Raw genomic sequence first — 20,034 nt, 5'->3', positions numbered from 1 at the left:
AGGGGAGCGGACCCGGTAGAGACGAGTCTGTGCCGCGGCGCAGGCGCAGTGTCCGGGCTCGGCGCGAGCTCCGAGGCCGCCAGCGCGAGCTTTGCTCCCCGCGCGCACGGTGGTTGGTGCGGCTCGCGCTGGAGCTGAGATCGCGCCCGTTCCCGCCTTAACGGCAGCGGCGCGAGCCCAAAATGGGAGGGCGCGCGCTACTCTCCCGGAGTGTCTTAAGCTCCTTCCTCCTTCCCCCACCCCCTCCTTGTTTGTGTCTGTGGCCTTGGCGCATGCGCTGCAGAAGGAGTTAAATCCCACTACTACCACCGGCGTTGCTGGCCTGCCGGGGGCGAGTTGGGCTGGGTCGGAGTTAGGGGTATAGCTGGGTGGAGGGGGTGGATGTGCTGTCCGTATCTGCTAGCTGAGGGTTGGGGTGGGATAAAATGTCTGCCTGGTGAGAGAGGGAGTGAGCTGAGGAGAAACCTGGATTTGAAGCCAGGGGTGGCTGTAGGAAATCCGGGAGCAGTTTGGGTCGGTGAGAGTTTGGTGAATACCGTTGGGAGTGGTGAGAGCAGTTGGTTTACGTTGAGGGATTTGGATGGGCTTGAGCAGGTTAGGGTGGGTTTGTCATGAGCTAGTGAACCGTGTGTATAGGCTTGGTGTGGACGGAGTGAGAGGAGGATGTGTCCGGTTTTGATTAGAGTTCATTAGCATACGTGGCAGGTAGTGCCGATTTTGCGGCTAGGGGTTGGCCGGAGAGAGTCGCAGACCGTTGCTAGCACAGAAGCTGGCGGTTTTGAGTGGGGGGTGTGGATGAGGGCAAGCCACAGATTCCCTGGTCTGCAATTGTCCTTTTCTTTCGCGACTGCTTTGAAAATCTCGGAAACATGCTAAGTCTCAGGGTTCCTCTCCTAGAAATTACACAAGTTCATTCAAGTAGCTGGAATCCTGGGTCACAGTTAGACCCTGTAACACAGTGAAGCCAAACTGAGCACCTGGCCTCGGCTTCATGTATTTAAAGCTGTTTTGAGTGTTTGATGTTCCCTGCCCCATTGGATTTATAAGAGGTAGGAGTCCGAGTGCAGAGGTTAATAAGGGCTGTAGTACTGCTGCTGTCACTGTCACCAGTCTGATGACCTGGCCAGGTCATTGAGTGTCTAGGTGCCTGCACATCCCTCCACTCAGGAGCAGTCACCATGGCTACCCTTGAAGGCCTTCTGAAGATGAATGAGAATGGTACTAGAAAGGTCTTTCAGGTTTCTGGAAAAGGTGTATGGTTTAAGTGTACCTTTAAGGCATTGCATCAAATGGGAAGGTGGGGGGAGGGATAGTGGGTCTTTCTGGTATTTTTCTCCTAGTTTCTGACTTTTGCCCTTCTCTATACCAGGCTCTAATGCTAGAAAATTTACAGAAACACTCAACACCCCATGCTGCATTCCAACCAAATTCCCAGGTAAGAGAGGAGGCCCGGTAGATGGAGTGGGCTGTTTGGATGTGCGTACACATGGAAGGATGGGCACGGTGTTGTACATTTGATGCTTAGTTCCTCACCAAGATTTTTGCAAGGTCCCTAGTTTCGAAGTTTTCTCATAACAGGGCACTCAATTCTAATCACGCCCTCTTTTGTGCAAGGGTATGGACTAAAGAACAGAATCAAAGGAGTGTAACTGTTAAAATGGAAATGTACAGAAAGGTGAGGCCCTGGTGAAGTGTGGCAGGGGATCAGAAGTCATTCAGTTGCCATTGGTTTAGTAGTTAATGTTTTTGAATACAGATATGAAGTATTCCACCAGTAGACTGTGTAGGAAAATACTTTCTCATCCAGAATTCTTTGGTTGACAGATGATTTTTTCCAAGAATGCAAGTAGATCACCCACTATTATGAATGTTATATGACCCCTAAACATCACTAATAGCTCGGTTACAAGAATCTTAGCCTCTGGAGGCTGCAGTTTCCTCCGATTCCTTATCTGTAACATGAAAAAATGTTGAGTTAGGTTTGTAGTTGTTATACCTGCTCTGTTGGGCTTTTGTGGAGCTGCTTTTGGGGGAGGGGCGCACTAGGGAAGATGGATGCTTAATTCCAAGTAAACAAGATTCCTACTGCCTCTTACATTAGATTAGATCTACTATCTACCAAGTTCTGCTTGAGAATTGCTTTGAAGAAACCATTCTACAGTTACAAACAATTCTTAGAATGCACAATCTCTTAAGATCCCTTTTGATTTAAAAATCACCTCAGTATAACATGTACCATGCTCTTAGAGGAAAAATCTAGGTCTGTATTAAAGCAGTGGTGCACAGCACCATTGCCAGATGAAGTTCCGGGGTACTGTGGAAAACAAGAGAGCCTTTTTATTCCCCTGTTGTCACCTATTAGGCTGTAAGGATCATCTAGCCAACTTCCAGAGGTTTAGCTAAGTACTTCACAAAGGATAAGAGCTGCCTAAGTTAGTCAGTTTACAGTTTGCAGCAAACTTGCGTATTCTCTGATAGGTACTGCCCAGGCTTGATTCCTGTCAGTTGAGCACCCAGAGACTCATTTCTGCTGTAGCTGAAAACAAGCACTTAATATGCTTAGGAATGGGAAGTGCTTACTCAGATTTTGTTTTCCTTTTTTCTTGGTCCTCCAGTAGATCATACTAAGATGATTCCAGGGGAGGACTTGGAAAGAGAAAGCTGGAGGGCAGAAAAGGGATCCGTGTTATAGGGAGAAAGGCTAAGCTTCTAGATTTTAGGTATTGTATCAAGGATTATGCTTCATCCAAAGAAAATGGAGTCCCAGCTGTGTCGCAACGCAGAGTGGGTATCTCACTGATGCTTAGTCTCTTGATTTTACTTTTAGATTTAATTTTTAAATACCATACTTGAATCTTGTAGAAGTTTGACAGAATGTTGCCTGGATTGGTAGAGAATGACATTTGGAGGAATTGCTAAATTGTTGTCCCTTTCCATTGTGTCATGACTGAAAGGAAACTTCAGATTTAGATAATGTTCCAGATTATTTAAATATATGAATTAAAAGGCACGGTTACAGGAATTTTTGTTTTTAAGTTATTTGCACATCAGCATCTTTGGTTGGATGTGATGTTTAATTTAAAAGTTCAAATGCAGTTCTGCACCTTTGTGACTTGCAGGACTATCTGTTTTGGTCCTTACTGTAAAAGCTGTTGGGTGTTGTTCTTGGGTCCAGCTAGCAGGTGTAGGCCTTTGTTCTGTGGAATGTTCACGCTTGCCTACCTATAGCTGGTTTCTTTTCCTAGACCCTTTTCCATTTCTTCTACATAGATTGGTGAAGAAATGAGCCAGAACAGTTTCATAAAGCAGTATCTGGAAAAGCAGCAGGAGCTGCTGAGGCAGCGTCTGGAACGCGAAGCTCGGGAAGCCGCCGAGCTCGAAGGTAAGTCCCAGGGTGGCCGCTTCAGAGTCCAGGTGCTTCATTTGTGTCCCTGTCCCTGTCAAGGAGCCTCATTAGGCAGTTTCGGGAGTGTCTGACGGCCACTTATTTACTGTTAGTTTCTGGAGCCAGCTGAGTTCCTGTTTGCTTTTGTCAGGAAAGAGGACACTTCATTTAACCATCTTGTTAGAGGATTCCTGCCAACAGGAAACATTTTGAGTAAATGAAGCTGCCAGTTAGATGAGGTGGAGCTTAATCCTGGGGAGTTTTTCTTTGTATGCAGCTCTCCCCTTAGTGAGTGTGTGTGTGATCTCCTGATGTGCCTCGCCCCTCTGCTTGTCCCCATGCGCTGAGCCCTGCACTCCCGCCCTGCTTTGCAGAAGCTTCAGCTGAGTCGGAGGACGAGATGCTCCATCCTGAGGGAGTGGCTTCCCTGCTGCCTCCTGATTTTCAGAGCAGCCTGGAGAGACCAGAGCTGGAACTCAGCAGACATTCGCCCAGCCCTACGTCCAGTACGTATCTCCCTCCCCACTGCGCTATTGGGTCAGTCCTGCGTAGTTGGTGGGGGGAGGTAGTTAAGCCTCCTTTCACGCTAAGTCACCATGAAAATTGCAGGGAAATTCTCTGGCGTCAGTATGTGCCATTTGTGTTTCATGGAAATTCTGTCCCTTTTGAAATCCTTTTTTTCACCTGCGTGTTATATTACCTTCTCAGTGTTTGGTGAAGCAGGATAGTTCTTTCTCATCCTGACGTCTTCAGCCTCTTCACACTTACTTAAGTCACCGCTCTCTTTTGTCTCCTCACTAGTTGCATGTATTATGTGTTGCACATGCCACTGTTTTCCCAAATTGGGCAAAAGAGGACTGTAATTTTGTAATTCATTCAACAAATTTCTATTGCATGCCTGTTGTATACCAAGCATGCACTAGACTCTAGGAAAAAGATGAGTCTGTCCAGAGAAACTTACAGTCCAGTGAGGCAATAGATATTACTTAATTACACCATTACTTACGGTTGTGCCAAATGCTAAGGCATTGGGGGTGAAGCACTGATGGGCGAACATGTTACAGGGAGCTCTAACCATTAGTTCATGCAAAGTGAATAAGAAATAAGTGTCTTATTTTGCAGTATAGAAATCCACAAAGATAGCTAAGATACACTGACAGTATACTTTCAAGACTTTATCTTAAAATATATTTGACACATGTGAACAGGTAGATGAAGGAAGCTGGCATGTAAGTTAACACATATTTTGAGTCATCATTGTTAATGGAGAGGGTCCTCTCCATGTTCAGTATTTTTAGAATGTAAATTAATAGTATCCAACTGTTGAATTATTAGTAAGTTCCTCTGGGACCACTCTTCTCCTCACATATGAGCAATAGACCCTCACCCTCAACACTGTGTTTTTTCCCTACTTGTAAAAATATGGAAGGAAAAGAAAAGCACTTTTTTTTTTGAATGGCAGCGAGATCTCCCATCTTCTGTGATGTCTGCGATGCCTGACAGCCAGGGCGAGGCCAGGACAAGGCCAGAGGCCAGGCACTCAATCCAGGTCTCCTGCATGGGTGGCAGGGACCCAGGTACCCATACCCGCTGCTTCCCCAGGGACTGCATTAGCAGGAAGCTGAATCAGAGGCAGAAAAACAGGGACTTAAACCGGGCACTCTGATGTGGAATGGAATGTGGAAATCCTTAGCAGTGGCTTAACTGCTAAGCCAAATGCCCACCGTAGGAAAACACGTCTGAAAAATGTCAGTATTTCTTCTCAAATAAAAGACAGTCAAAAATAATTTTTTAAAGTGTAATTTATTTACTTGGAGGTCAGTTACCCAGAGAGATCTTTCATTCCCGATTTATTCCCAAGTGGCTGCAATGGCCAGGACTAAGCCAGGCATCAGGGCACTTCAGGAAGTGTCTGCTGCTTCCCAGGATGCATTAACAGGAAGCTAGCTGAGTCAGAAGCAGAGCAGCCAGAACTTGCTCAAACTGTTACCCTGGCATGGAATACACAGGCATCCCAAGTAATGATTTAACTCACAGAACCGTAACACCCAGCATGAATCGGGTATTTTTAAAGGCGAGGTAGTAGACTGATCTAGCTAGAGTAAGGTGTGTCATGTTCAGAAATACTCATAGAAAACAATTTTAAACAGGTATATGGAAAGGTGGTAGATTTGAGGAGTGAACTAGCAGATAGAATTCTGTTTTTCTCATTCTCTGTTTATGTATTGCCTTTCAAATAAATGAAACTAATACACTTTTCAAAAATAAAGGAAAAAAATCTGGTGTGGTGGTGTAGTAGGCTGATCCTTCACTTGCACATTTGGATCCCTTAAGGACACCAATTTGCGTTACAAGCTGCTATACTTCCCATCCAGATCCCTACTAATGCTCCTGGAAAGGTGGAAGATGGCTTATGTCGTTGGGACCCTGCAACCACAATGGCGACCAAGAGGAGGTTGCTAGTTCCCAGCTTCACATCTGCTCGGCACTGGCTGTTGGGGTCATTTGAGGAGTGAACCAGTGGATGGAAGATTTATTTTAAAAAATTTATTTATTTTTATTGGAAAGGCGGATATAAAGACAGGAGGAGAGACAGAGAGGCAGATCTTCCATCCCATGATTCACTCCCCAAGTGGACGCAACAGCTGGCACTGCACCAATCTGAAGACAGGAGCTTATTCTGAGGGTCCCACGTGGGTGCAGGATCCCAAGGCTTTGGGCCATCCTTGACTGCTTTCCCTGGCCACAAGCAGGGCGCTGGATGGGAAGTGGAGCTTCTAGGATTAGAACCGGTGCCCATATGGGATCCTGGCATGTTCAAGGCGAGGACTTTAGCCGCTAGGCCACTGCGCCGGGCTCTGGAGGTTCTTTTTGTTTCTCCTCCCTTCCCTTTCTATAACTCTGCCGTTCACATTAAAAAAAAAGCTTGGGCTCGGCAGCGTGGCCTAGTGGCTAAAGTCCTTGCCTTGAACGCCCCGGGATCCCATATGGGCGCTGGTTCTAATCCCGGCAGCTCCACTTCCCATCCAACTCCCTGCTTGTGGCCTGAGAAAACAGTCGAGGATGGCCCAACGCTTTGGGAGGGACCCTGCACCTGCGTGGGAGACCCGGAAGAGATTCCTGGTTCCTGGCTTCGGATCCGCACAGTACCGGCCGTTGCACTCACTTGGGGAGTGAATCATCGGACGGAAGATCTTCCTCTCTGTCTCTTCTCCTCTCTGTATATCTGACTTTGTAATAAAAAATAAATCTTTAAAAAAAGTTTAATAAGTAAATAAATAATAAATGAAAAGTTAGATGGGGCAATGCAATAGAGCCAGTAAGTATGAGATTTTTTGTTTTAACTAAATAAAGTGACAGGGAACTATTTAAAATTCCTAATAGAGGCCATGATTGGTAAGGAATATTTTTAGAAAAAGGCTGTCTTGGCTCTAAATGTAATTTGAAAATGAGGAATGGATCCTGAAATAGAAAAACTAAGGTTTTTTGTTTGCTTGTTTCTTTTTTTTTTTTTTTAAAGATTTATTTATTTTATTACAAAGCCAGATATACAGAGAGGAGGAGAGACAGAGAGGAAGATCTTCCATCCGATGTTTCACTCCCCAAGTGAGCCACAACGGGCTGGAGCTGAGCCGATCCGATGCCGGGAACCAGGAACCTCTTCCGGGTCTCCCACATGGGTGCAGGGTCCTTCCCAAGGCCCTGGGCCGTCCTCGACTGCTTTCCCAGGCCACAAGCAGGAAGCTGGATGGGAAGTGGAGCTGCCGGGATTAGAACCGGCGCCCATATGGGATCCCGGGGCGTTCAAGGCGAGGACTTTAGCCGCTAGGCCACCCTGCCGGGCCCGGAACCAGGTATTTTTGTATCTTTATATATATATGTGTGTATGTATGTATATGTGTATATATATGTTGAAAGGTAGACTTGCAGAGAAAAAGAAAAGACAGATATTCCATTGGCTGGTTCACTCCCCAAGTGGCCACAGTGGCCAGAACTGGGCAAGACCAAAGCCAGGAGCTTCTTCCAGGTCTCCCATATGGGTGCAGGGCGCAAGCACTTGGGCCATCTTTTACTGTTCTGTTAGGCATGTTGTCAGGAAGCTGGATCAGAAGTGGAGCAACCAGGACTCAGACCAGTGCCAGTATGGGATGTTGGCACTCAGACAGAGGCTTAACCTCCTGTGCCATAGCAATCTTCATTTTTATTTCATTTTGTTTTTATTTATTTAAAGATTTATTTATTTTATTGGAAAGGCAGAATTACAGACAGAAAGAGAGACAGATCTGCATCCTGGTTCACTCTCCAGTGGCCACAATAACCAGAGCTGATCTAAAGCCAGGAACCTGGAGCTTCTTCTGGGTCTCCCATGCAGGTGCAGGGACTCAAGGCTTTGGACTATCCTCAACTGCTTTCCCAAGCCAGGAGCAGGGAGCTGGATTGGAAGTGGAGCAGCTAGAACAAGAACCGGCATCTGTATGGGATCCCTGCGCATGTAAGGTGAAGATTTAGCCACTGGGCTATTGTGCTGAACCCTAAGCTTTTGTTTTTGTTTTTTGTTTTGTTTTGTTTTTGTGCTAAGATTTATTTGCTATTTGAAAAGCAGAGTGACAGGAGCCAGAGCTATAGCTCAACTGGCTGATCTTCCACCTCTAAGCACCAGCATCCCATGTAGGTTCCCAATTCTTGTCCCATCTGTTCCACTTTCCATCCAGCTCCCTGCTTAAGGCCTAGGAGAACAGTGAAATATGGTCTAGGTCCTTAGAACTCTGCACCCATGTAGTAGAATCCAGGGAGACTACTGGCTCCTGGCTTTAAATCACCTCCGGCCACTATAGCCATTTGGGGAGTGAACCAGCAGATAGAAGATCTTTCAGGTCTTTTCTTCTCTCTCTGAATCTGCTTTTCCAATGAAAATAAATAAATCTCAAAATTTTTTTTTTTTTTTTTTCAGAGACAGAGGCAAAACAGGAGACAGTATTTCCTACCACTGGTTCACTGCCACATGCCTGTAACAGCCAGATATCAGGCTGGAGCCAGCAGTCAGGATCCATCCAGGTCTCCCATGTCAGTGGTGGAGAGGGGACATCAACTGCTGCTTCTCAGGCATGATAACAGGAAGCTGGATTGAAATGGGAGACAGGATTGAGTTACAGAGAAAGAGAACTTCCATCTATTGGTGCACGTTCCCAGATGGTTGTAATACCCAGTGCTGCGCCAGACAAAAGTGAGGAACCAGGAACTTATTCCGGGTCCCCAGGTTCTTTTAACAGAACTTTTTATATTTTTCTTAAAAAATGTCTCTCACCTTGAGACCTAATGTATAAGAACGAATTGAAAGGGGCCTGGCGCCGTGGCCTAGCAGTTAAGTCCTCGATTTGAATGTGCCAGGATCCCATATGGGCTAATCCCAGCAGCCCCACTTCCCATCCAGCTCCCTGCTTGTGGCCTGGAAAAGCAGTAAAGGACGGCCCAAAGCCTTGGGACCCTGCACCCATGCAAGAGACCCGGAAGAGGCTCCTGGCTCCTGGCTTTGGATCAGCGCAGCTCCAGCCATTGTGGTCACTTGGGGAGTGAATCATTGGAGAGAAGATCTTCCTCTCTATATATCTGACTTTGCAATAAAAATAAATAAATTTTAGGGGAAAAAAAAAAGAACTAATTGATTGGAGCCCAGTTCTATAGCCTAGTGGCTAAATCCTAACCTTGCAACCACAAGGATCCCATATGAGCACCAGTTCGTGTCCCAGCTGCTCTATTTCCCATTCAGCTCCCTGTTTATGACCTGGGAAAGCAGTTGAGGATGGTCCAAAGCTTTGGGACCATGTTATCCACATGGGAGATGTGGAAGGAGCTCCTGGCTTCAGATTGGCTCAGCTCCAGCCATTACATCCATTTGGGGAGTGAATCATCACCAGGTGGAACATTTTTTTCTTTTCTCTCTGTATGTTTAACTTTCCAATAAAAAAAAAAAAAAACTTAAAGAAAAAAAAAAAGGAGCTGTTTTGAATCCCTGTCCGGGTTGCTTGAAATGATCTGGGAACTTCAGGGTCTGAAAAACCACTCATCTAATTACTTATTTTTTGTTTTGTGATTGTACAAATTAAATATAAAATTTAGATGTGGGCCCGGTGTGATAGCATGGTGGTTAAAATCCTCACCTTACACGTGCTGGGATCCCATATGGTCGCCAGTTCTAATCCCGGCGGCTCTGCTTCCCATCCAGCTCCCTGCTTGTGGCCTGGGAAAGCAGTCTAGGATGGCCCAAATCCTTGGGACCCTGCACCCGCGTGGGAGACCCAGAAGAGCTCCTGGCTTCAGATTGGCTTCAGATTGGCACAGCTCCAGCCATTGTGGTCACATGGGGAGTGAACCATCAGATGGAAGATCTTCCTGTCTCCCCTCCTCTCTCTATATCTGCCTTTCCAATAAAAATAAATAAATCTTTCAAAAAGAGTAAAATTTAGATGCAAAAGTTTGGTCAAAACTCAGAAGTAATAACAATAGGCAATCTAAAAAAGGACATAAAAATGATGAAATCTTAAACTAATTAAGAATTTATAGAAGTGCATGAACTTGTGTTTGTACATCTCCGCTAGACAATTTAAGGTCCTTGGAAGTTATTTTACTTTTACTGGAGTTTGATGTGAATAAGACAGGTTTTGAAAAAATTCTGGACAGGCACAGCAGGAATTATCACTGTTCCTGAAGGCGTTTGATGTATGAATATAGAAAATCTTGTCTTGAGCACAGAAGTGAAAGAAATTACAGATCTATCCTGACCAGCTCCTGCAGTGATTACTTGGATTTTGGGAACTGACTTTAGAAAACTGTGAATGAATGCTGCTATCATGAGCCTGACTTGATTTCCTTTCATTTACTAGGAAAAGGCTCCTCTGTTTCTGAAGAGAAAGGTGACTCTGATGACGAGAAGCCGAGGAAAGGGGAAAGGCGCTCCTCCCGCGTGAGACAGGTGACTCCAGACGCAGCCAGGCTCGCCTCACGGGGCCCCGTAGCCAACTCCTCCCTTTCTTCCTCACACTTCTAGAAATGGACTCCAGATCACTGGGTCATTTTATGTCTCAGATTTTTCATGGTTTTTGTTTTTGTTTGTTCATTTAGTTACTTTGACCCCCACATTTATAAGTAGCTTTATTTATTTATTTTTAGGATTTATTTTTCTTACAAAGTCAGGTTTACAGAAAGGAGGAGAGACAAAGAGAAAGATCTTTCATCTGCTGATTCACTCCCCACATGGCTGCAACAGCCAGAGCTGAGCCAATCCAAAGCCAGGAGGTAGAGGCTTCTTCCAGGTCTCCTACACGGATGCAGGGTCCCACGGCCTTGTGCCATCTTCGACTGCTTTCCCAGGCCACAAGAAGGGAGCTGGATGGGAAGCAGGCATCCAGGATTAGAACCAGTGCCCTTATGGGATCCCAGCACATGCAAGGCAAGGCTTTAATTAGTAGGCTACCGTGCTAGGCCCTGATATTTCTTTTTTTTTTTTTTTTTTTCTTAAGATTTATTTATTTTTTATTGGAAAGAAGGATATACAGAGAGGAGGAGAGACAGAGAGGAAGATCTTCCATCCGATGATTCATTCCCCAAGTGACTGCAACGGCTGGTGCTGAGCTGATCCGAAGCCAGGAACCTCCTCCGGATCTCCCATGCGGGTGCAGGGTCCCAAAATCTTGGGCCGTCCTCTACTGCTTTCCCAGGCCAAAGGCAGGGAGCTGGATGGGAAAACGAGGCTCCCAGGATTGGAACCAGTGCTCATATGGGATCCCAGTGTGTTCAAAGCAAGGACCCTAACCACTAAGCTATTGTGCCGGGCCCAGGTTTTTTTTTTTTTTTTTTTTTTTTTTTGGTGATCTTTACATAGTTGATTATGGTTCAAAGGGTCAAGAGCTACCATTGTTTCCACATTCCCTTTTTTCCTTCCTGTATCTTTGGAAAGAGGAGAGAAAAAGGGAGAAGCCACATCCACCATCCCACCCACCCCAGGGTCTCCAGTTTGGGCATGCTCCGAGGCCACTGCTCAAGTGGTTTCGATAATTCAACTGTTCTGAATTGCTGCCGATCTTGCCATTTTGTGCATGATGAAATCTCTTCAGAATCTACTGATTGACATAGGTCAGCTTAGCATCTCCACTTGCCCAAATTTTCACTGCCAATCCTTGGCTGGACTAGTTGATTGATTTGTTCTGTCATCAGTTGTGGTACCAGGTGTCCTCTGCAGGTTCTGATGGACTGCCATATCCTCCATGTGCACCTGGATTTGCTGTCCACTGCTCCGTCTGTGACACTGAGGAGGCTCAGCTTTGATACGTGGACTCCATGGTCAGACCATGGAATCTACATTTCTGTTCATGGTTGGGGTTCTGAGTCCAGCAGTTCAATTGGGGGGATGCCCAAAGAAACTTCATCTGAAGTAATCCCAGACCAAATTCTTGGCAGTACAGGGTCTGGCACAGACTGTCACCCCTGTCAGCCTATGCATATGCTGGTGGTTGTGATTGCTGGTCAGTTCTGCCTCGAGTCCCATCTTCTACACAAACCAGTGGGTGTTGGAACCCATCCCAATCCTGCCCACCAGACACTTGGCCACATAAACCAGTGGGAGCTGCAGCCTTGTTGGGGCGACTCCTAATAACTCTCAAGACTAGGCTACCGAGGCGGGCTCTGATATTTGTTTCTTTTTTTTTTTTCTTTAAGATTTATTTATTTTTATTGCAAAGCCAAGTACATATAGGAGAGGAAGAGAGACAGAGAGAAATATCTTCCATCCTATGATTCACTCCCCAAGTGACCACAGAGGCTGGTACTGTGCTGATCTGAAGCCGGGAACCAGGAGCCCTTCTGGGTCTCCCAAGCGGATGCAGGGTCCCAAGGCCTTGGGCTGTCCTCGACTGCTTTCCCAGGCCACAAGCAGGAAGCTGGATGGGAACAGGGCGCCGGGATTAGAACCGGCACCCATATGGGATCCCGGCGCGTGCAAGGCGAGAACTTTAACCACTACGCCATCGCATCGGGCCCCATTTTTGAATATTTTTAAAGAAATAAAATTCCGGGGGCCTGGCACGTGCCAGGATCCCATATGGGCACCAGTTCTAATCCTGGCAGCCCCACTTCCCATCCAGCTCCCTGCTTGTGGCCTGGAAAAGCAGTCAAGGACGGCCCAAAGCCTTGGGACCCTGCACCAGTGTGGGAGACCTGGAAGAGGATCTGCACTCCTGGTTTCGGATTGGATCAGCTCCAGCCACTGTGACCACTTGGGGAGTGGACCATCGGATGGAAGATCTTCCTCTCTCTCTCCTCTCTATATCTGCCTTTCCAATAAAAATAAATAAATCTTTAAAAAATTCAAAAATGTGCCTGGCTCGATGGTTATGTCCTCACCTTGCATGTGCATGGATCCTCTATTGATGGCAGTTCATATCCCAGCTGCTTCACTTCCCTTCAGCTCCCTACTTATGGCCTGGGAAAGCAGAGGAAGTTAGTCCATAGCCTTGGGACCCTGCACCCACGTGGGAGACCTGGAGGAAGCTCCTGGTTCCTGGTTTTGTATCGGCTTAGATCCAGCCATTGCAGCCATTTGGGGAGTGAACCAGCGATCTGTCTATCTTGTCTTCTCTCTGTATACCTGCCTTTCCAATAAAAATGAAAAAAGATTAGGCCCCAGCACAGTAGCCTGGTGGCTAAAGTGCTCACCAAGCACTGGGATGTCATATGGGTGCTGGTTTTTATCCTGGAGGCTTCACTTCCCATCCAGCCCCTTGCTTGTGGCCTGGGAAAACAATCAAAATGGCCCAAAACCTTGGGACCCTGCATCTACGTGTTTAAACCAGAAGAAGCTCCTGGCTCCTGGCTTCAGATTGGCTAAGCTTCAGCAGGCCGTTCTGGCCACCTGGGGAGTGAACCAGTGGATGGAACTTCTTTCTGCCTCTCCTTCTCTCTGTATATCTGACTCTCCAATAAAAATAAATAAATCTTAATAACTACATTTTAGGGCCCAGCGCGGTAGCCTAGCAGTTAAAGTCCTCAACTTGAATGCACTGGGATCCCATATGGTCTCCAGTTCGTGTCCATGGCCCTCCTTCACATCCAGCTCCCTGTTTGTCGCCTGGGAAAACAGTCAAGGGCAGCCCAAAGCCTTGGGACCCTGCACCCACGTGTTAGACCCAGAGGAGGCTCATGGCTCCTGGCTTCAGATCGACTCAGCTCCAGCTCTTGCAGTCACTTGGAGAGTGAATCATTGGACAGATGATCTCTTTTTCTCTTCCTCTCTGTATATCTGACTTTCCAATAATAAAAATAAATATTTAAAAATAAATGTTTAAAATACATAAATTGAAAAATACATATATATGAAAGTTAGTAGGCTGCTTTCTTTTTTTTTTTTTAAGGTTTCTTTATTTGAAAGCTAGAGTTACATATTAGTCATTTTTGTGTACTGCCACATCTCTCTTGTGGAAAAAGTGATTGACTTCTTTAGGGATATCTTTCATTGAGATATTGTTTTTCTTTTAAAGTTTATTTTATCTGAAAGGTTGACGGAGTCACATCTTCTCTTTTCCTTTTTTTTTTTTTCTTGAAAGATTTATTTATTTATTTGAAAGGCAGAGTTACAGAAAGAGGAAGGGAGACCAGAGAGATCTTTCATCTTCTGGTTTACTCTCCCAAATGGCCACAGTAGCCACAGTGAGGCTGGTCCAAAGCTGGGGCCACGAGGTTTTTCCAGTTCTTGTATTGATGCAGGGAATCAGGGACTTGGGTTGTCTTCCACTGCTTTCCCATGCCAGCAGCAGGGAGCTGGCACATGGACTGACACTCATGGGATGCTGGCAACACAGGTCAGGACTGCTATGCCGCCTTGCCAGCCACCGTTTTCTCTTCTGCCAGCTGTGAACAGATTTGGAGCCATTATCTGTCTTTCCTTCTAGGCAAGAGCTGCAAAAGAGTGCAGCCAGGCTGCTGAGGAGGAGGAAGATCAGGAAGCGCCTTCTAGAAATCTGAGGATTAGAACAGATCGAAATTTGAAAACAGAGGAGGAAGAAGAAGAAGAGGAGGAAGATGATGAAGAGGAAGAAAATGAGGAGGGACAAAAATCTAGGGAAGCACCGGTCTTAAAACAGTTCAAGGAAGAAGAGGGCGAAGAGATGCCCATTGCCAAGCCAGAGGAGGTAGTGGATGAGAGATGCAAACCCATCGTGTCCCACGAGCAGGGGGTTGTAGAGCGAGGCGGCCGAGTTACCAGATCCCAGGATGAGGCCCGAAGAAGTCATCTAGCACGACAGCAGCAGGAGAGAGAGCTGAGAACAGCTTCTCCCCTTGAGGAAGAAAGAGAAATAAAACCTTTACAGGGCTTGGAGGCAAAATCGAAATCGCCTTCCCCTCCTCGCCTGACTGAAGATCTAGAGAAAGCGCCTCTTGTGCTACCGCCAGGGTTAACGGTCAGTGAGGAGGAGACGCTACCACCTTTACTCACCAAGGAAGCAGCTTCGCCACCTCCAACTCAACTCCAGAGTGAAGAAGAGGCCGAGCCCATGGAAGGCCCGGCACCCCCTGTCCTCATGCAGTTGTCTCCTCTTAAGAAGGATGCTGAGAACAGGGAGCTGTTAACATCTCAGCGTCCTGTCCGCTTGGTGGGAAGCCTCTCTCCTTCGTCAAGTCCTGCAGACACCAAAGCAGAATCTCCTGCAGAGCAAGTGCCCAAGGAGAGTGTCCTGCCTCCAGTTCAGAAAAGCACACCAACTCAGTACTCAGCCCAGAAGGTTCTTGAGACTGAGTCAGAAAAATCTTCTCAGCCACTCCCTCTAAAAATCCAGGAGTTAGCACTGCCCAAAGGGATCTCTGAGCAATCTTTGGAACAGAAGGAAGGCAGGAGGGCTTCACATCCTCTTCTGGGTCGCAGATTGAAACAGTCAGCTGATTCATCCTCCAGCCGGTCGTCGTCATCTTCATCCTCCAGTTCTAGGTCCAGATCTCGTTCTCCCGACAGTTCAGGCTCTCCGTCTCACTCACCTCCAAGATCCAAGCAGAGAGATGGATCCCAGCCACATGCTCACACCAACCCTCGTGGTAGCCCCAAGATGGGCTCCAGATCCACGTCAGAGTCCCGCTCCCGTTCCCGCTCCCGGTCAGCATCAAGCAACAGCAGAAAAGTGAGTATGAGAGCCTGGATGCGTTGATGTTCTGTTTGTGTGCCAGTGTCTCCTCTCCCCAGAAGGACCTGTTGTGATCCCTGACAGGTGCAGGACAGACTTTCTCCTGACTTCAGAATCTAGTGTTCAGTTCTATGATGATAAATGGGGCTGTTTTTCATTCTCAGTGGGTCCCTTTGAGTCCAGAGACAGCATGTTGAGACCCTTGACTCTTCTTCCTTAGCTGGAAACTTCTGTAGGATATAGCATGTCTTTCTGTGTGTATTCTAGCGCCCAGCATATGGATGGAACCTAAGAAATAGGCAAGGGAGAACAGGAGCTCAGGAAGGAACCTGAGGCCAGAAAGATCCAGAGTAGTATATAGGGGTCAGAAGCAGTTGGAAAATCCAGTGATCTGCTGAATATATACCACGTAATTTTTCTTCATGTGTGTTTCATTCTTCAGTCCCTGAGCCCTGGCGTCTCGAGGGATAGCAGCACCAGCTTCGTGGAAACCAAAGATCCGCCTTCTGGTCAGGAGAGTGCAGCTCCACCCTTGCCGCAACCACAAGTCCTTGAGCCAAAGGACAGGATGTCCCCCTCCTCATCGTCCACCCCAGTGAGGCATCGGAGCCAGCCTGAGCCAGTGGAAAAGCACATGACCCAGAGGTTACAGCCCGAGCGGGTAGGCTCCTAGGACCCTCTGGAGGGAGGTGGAGGAGTACACAGGAGTTTTCCTTTAGTCTTGGCTTTTGGGCTGAGTAGTCTGGACAACATGTAGTGGGAATGGAGAGTGCTGGGAGTGCTGCTTGCCTCACGTAGGCTCTCTGGGTCAGGAACATTGTGTCCGGGGCAGAGCAGCAGGGTACTTTGTCAGTTTTTCCTCAGCACACTTTTTGTCTGCCTAACCCCCTTTTTTTAGTTCTCTCAAAAAAGAATTCTAATAGATCACTGGCCTGGAGGTTCTTCAAATATGCATCTTTAAGCCATATTCCATCCCGTGTTCTAAAACAGGCAGATGCAGAGGGGCTGCATGTGGAGCTGGCCGCTGGTACTGTGTACAGCTTGCCCTGCCATTGTCCAGATGCAGATTGAAGCAAAGGAACTAAGCAGATTTAAGTGCTTTGCTATCTGTTTTTGCTGTCACCTGACAGGGGAGTCCAAAGAAATGTGAAGCTGAAGAGGCAGAGCCACCAGCTGCCACACATCCCCAGACCTCTGAGACCCAGTCCTCTCGCCTGCCAGGATCGGGAAGGATTCATCACCCTGGGTAAGTGATCCGTCTCCACTGGGGTGTAACAGGAACAAAAATCGGGGAGACTGTGCTCCTTAGGGCCCCTATGCTGCCTAGACAGTCCTATTGTGTTTACAACAGGAATACAGAGCTTTATTTGGACAAAAGCCGTACCTGGTTATTGTACCAGGACCTATCCCCAGAACTCTTTCAAGGTACTGTGTCTGAGAAGTGAGGAAAACACATTGGAATCCTCTAGCCAAAGTAGCTCCCTGACAGAGGAGCTGACTCCGGGTCTCCGGACTCAATCTTCACCTCACAATGACCAGCACCATTGGAGCCAGGAGCACGTTTTCCTAAATATTGAAGGTCTTTAAAGAACACTACAGTCTGACCAACTTAGCTCTTACATATAGTGTGCAGCACAGCAAAATCTGAAATCCCCAGGACACTGGACTCCTGAGATCCTTTTGGTTGATTAAACTTATCTTTTATATAATTAATACAGATTTTTTACTTCTGTAAGTCCTACAAAAAGCTACATTAGATTCAACTTGTAATTAAATAATTATGCCGTTTATTATTTTGAGCTGTGTTCTAAAAAAAAATTGAACCAAAATTCCTGCCTTCAGAGTCTCATGGGAACTGCAAATGTGAAGCATTATGAACGTGAGATTGCTTGGCCCTTAGACATCCGGCGTCTCGAGCTGCTCTAGAGAATGTCCTCTGTGGACAGCTGGCCTGTAGTAGTTCCATCCTTGTTTTCAGGTCATCTGAACACCAATACTACATTTTCTCCTATATGGAATAGTTTCATAATTTATACTTTTCTAAGAATTTCTGCCAGTCTTTTAACTCTGGTTTGCAGGGGGGCGGGGGGCAGCTGACATGACTTATTAACTCATTGCTTTGTGACTTCAGTAATTTTCTGCTTCTCGATGTATATAGCTTTTGCCCGGGAATCTCCCCATCCCAAACTGTTCATTCTAATATGCTTGTCTCTGCTGCCATCTTGTGGTCATTACATTTTTAGTTTGAAATCCCAAAGTTTACTTCCTTGGAAAAGTTTTTTCCTTTTGGGATGGGTCCATTATCCTTTGGAAAAGGGTTTTTCTTCTAGGATCATAAAGTGAGAACTCAGCGGATTCCCCAGCTATACCATCGATGAGGAAATGGTGTGACATCTTCCCTTCCATGTCCTTCAACCAGGCCTATTACCTCCCCTTCTCCCAACCCCGCCACCACCATCCCGTGTGGGTACTTTTGTCTGCTGGCAGCTTCAGAGTGTTATTGACAGTCTGCTTCTAAATGGCCCAAGGAACTGCCTTCTTTGCACCTGGAGAAGCAAGCAGTTTTCCGAAAAGCTCCTTGCTAGCTTTAAAAGTCTAGGAGTCCTTGAATCATAGCGACAGAAAGGTATTTTTGTTGTTGTGAAGCACTCTAATGTCTGGACTTTTCCGTACAAGTTCAGGATGAATGAAGCTTGGAATCATATAGAGAGTTTTCCTTCCCAGGTAAATGTGGCTTTCATCTTCATTTTATGACTGAGATAATCTGGTCACATGATTCTGACATGGTGATGGGCAAAGTGGTACAATGGGCAAATACCAAGAGGCCCGTTGTTGTCCAGGCAACACTGAAGCACCCTATAGATTAAAAATGGAGTTGACGTTCAGGAATAGATTACACATATCTCTCTTAACTGCTTTCCTTCTGCCTGTTCGCCAGATGTCTCTTTGACACCCCGACCAAAAAACATGCCCAGGGCCTCAACTCTAGATTGCTTTGGCAGTGGATTAGGTAAATGAATCTTTAGGAAGTATATCTGCACCTCAGGAGGCCCTGAAAGTCTCAACATGACATCACATGTTTTAAAAAGGCAGGGCAGGTGGGCAACAAAGTCTTAAAAATAGTTAGACTTCACCTGAAGGACCTCTCACCACTTGAAAAGATTGCCTGACATTTTTGCTGTGCTTGGTTAAATCTGTTATGATTTTGATTGTGTCTGAGGAATTTTGAGTTTATGAAAGGTAAGGCATATTTTATTGTTTGGCACAGGGATCTGTGGCCCCTTATTCCTGTTTCAGTCGAGCCCTGTTTGTAAATCTAGTGTTCACTGCCATAAATGTCCTCATATCACAGAAAATGATCATATTCTGCTTTCTGAACCAAAAAGGGGGCGGAAAGAAGGCTGATGTTATTTATATGGACAGATGTGTCATTCGGCAGTGGGTGGTTAATTCAAACCTGCGAGAGTCTAAATAAAACCTTGCTGTGCACCCAGACCCAACAGACAACAGCAACTTTAGACTGTTAGTACTCTGCCTGTCTGTCCTCTGGCCTGTTGTAGAAGGAAAGAAATGCTTCTCTAAGTGACATGACAGTATCACATACTCTTTAGTGGACCTACATTGCCAGTATCCCAAATGATGCATAACTTAAGAAAAAAAAGCGGAGCTTACTGTCATCTATAGTTTTTGCTCTTTGGGTGTCCAAGGACGTCGCCTCTGACTCAGACTGTCCTTGGTTACATGGGGACTAGTAAGCTCCTGAGGGTGCCGATTCCCTCTGTCTTCCTCACTTCTCACATCAAGCACCCAGCACCTTACAGATTTCCTGTACTAACTGCAAACTGAACATACACCACTCTGCCTGGGGGAGTTCCTTTTCTGTCAGTTTATGTGATTCACATTCACAGGGGTGTATAACCTGCAGTGTGATGTTATTGGCCTCTGTGTGGTTCTATCCGTTTCTTGACCACAAATGCTCTTTGTATGTGTGCATGTGTGCACTGTTTAATTATGGGATAGCAACCACCATCTCACCTCCATTCCTCAAACAGTTTTCAAAGATTTCAGGAACTTAAGTAAGCAGAATGCTGGGGGAGATGACTGTCGAAAAAGGATCTCAAATGAAAGCTCTGGAAGGACTCAGACACATACCTAACAAGTAGAGCGCTGCTTCAGGGACAATTTCCAAAGACTACTTAGTAGCTTCTGAAAAAAAAGATTCTGAACTTCTTGGACCCTCAGAATCCATTCTGGGGCAGTAAAGGAACAGACTTCCTGTGACTTCCAAAGGCCAAGGAGAATGTGGTAAAAGTCTTCTCAGACAAGGGAAATAGAACTTCTAGTAACAGAATTCTCCCACCACAGAAGCACAAGGGAGGCATTTAAGCAGTTGAAAGTATTTTAGGACAATGAACAAACAGGACACATTTGTTTGAGAATGCTTAAAGATAACATTTTCTGTGGGGTAACAATCTCTGTAGTGAT

General features: G+C 46.2%; 1 protein-coding gene across 10 annotated transcripts in view; it reads left to right on the top strand.

Annotated features, from left to right (window-relative positions):
* The window catches only part of ACIN1 (apoptotic chromatin condensation inducer 1), a 32,589-nt gene that overhangs the window by 276 nt on the left and 12,279 nt on the right, over positions 1 to 20,034 (top strand). For 4 of the 10 annotated variants that reach the window (XM_058666212.1, XM_058666211.1, XM_058666210.1 and 1 more), the window contains exons 2-8: positions 1,370 to 1,435; positions 3,271 to 3,382; positions 3,760 to 3,891; positions 10,267 to 10,355; positions 14,326 to 15,546; positions 15,992 to 16,210; positions 16,680 to 16,795. In XM_058666212.1, the coding sequence (XP_058522195.1) occupies positions 1,370 to 1,435; positions 3,271 to 3,382; positions 3,760 to 3,891; positions 10,267 to 10,355; positions 14,326 to 15,546; positions 15,992 to 16,210; positions 16,680 to 16,795 (1,955 nt within the window). Of the gene's footprint in view, positions 1 to 25; positions 359 to 495; positions 1,252 to 1,369; positions 1,436 to 3,270; positions 3,383 to 3,759; positions 3,892 to 10,266; positions 10,356 to 14,325; positions 15,547 to 15,991; positions 16,211 to 16,679; positions 16,796 to 20,034 lie in introns of those variants that run through there. The other 6 variants (XM_058666216.1, XM_058666215.1, XM_058666217.1 and 3 more) reach the window with 6 other exon arrangements.

Source organism: Ochotona princeps, chromosome 6 (assembly GCF_030435755.1).
Source record: "Ochotona princeps isolate mOchPri1 chromosome 6, mOchPri1.hap1, whole genome shotgun sequence".
In the NCBI taxonomy this organism is placed as follows: domain Eukaryota; kingdom Metazoa; phylum Chordata; class Mammalia; order Lagomorpha; family Ochotonidae; genus Ochotona; species Ochotona princeps.
This window is presented reverse-complemented; position numbering and strand designations above follow the sequence as displayed.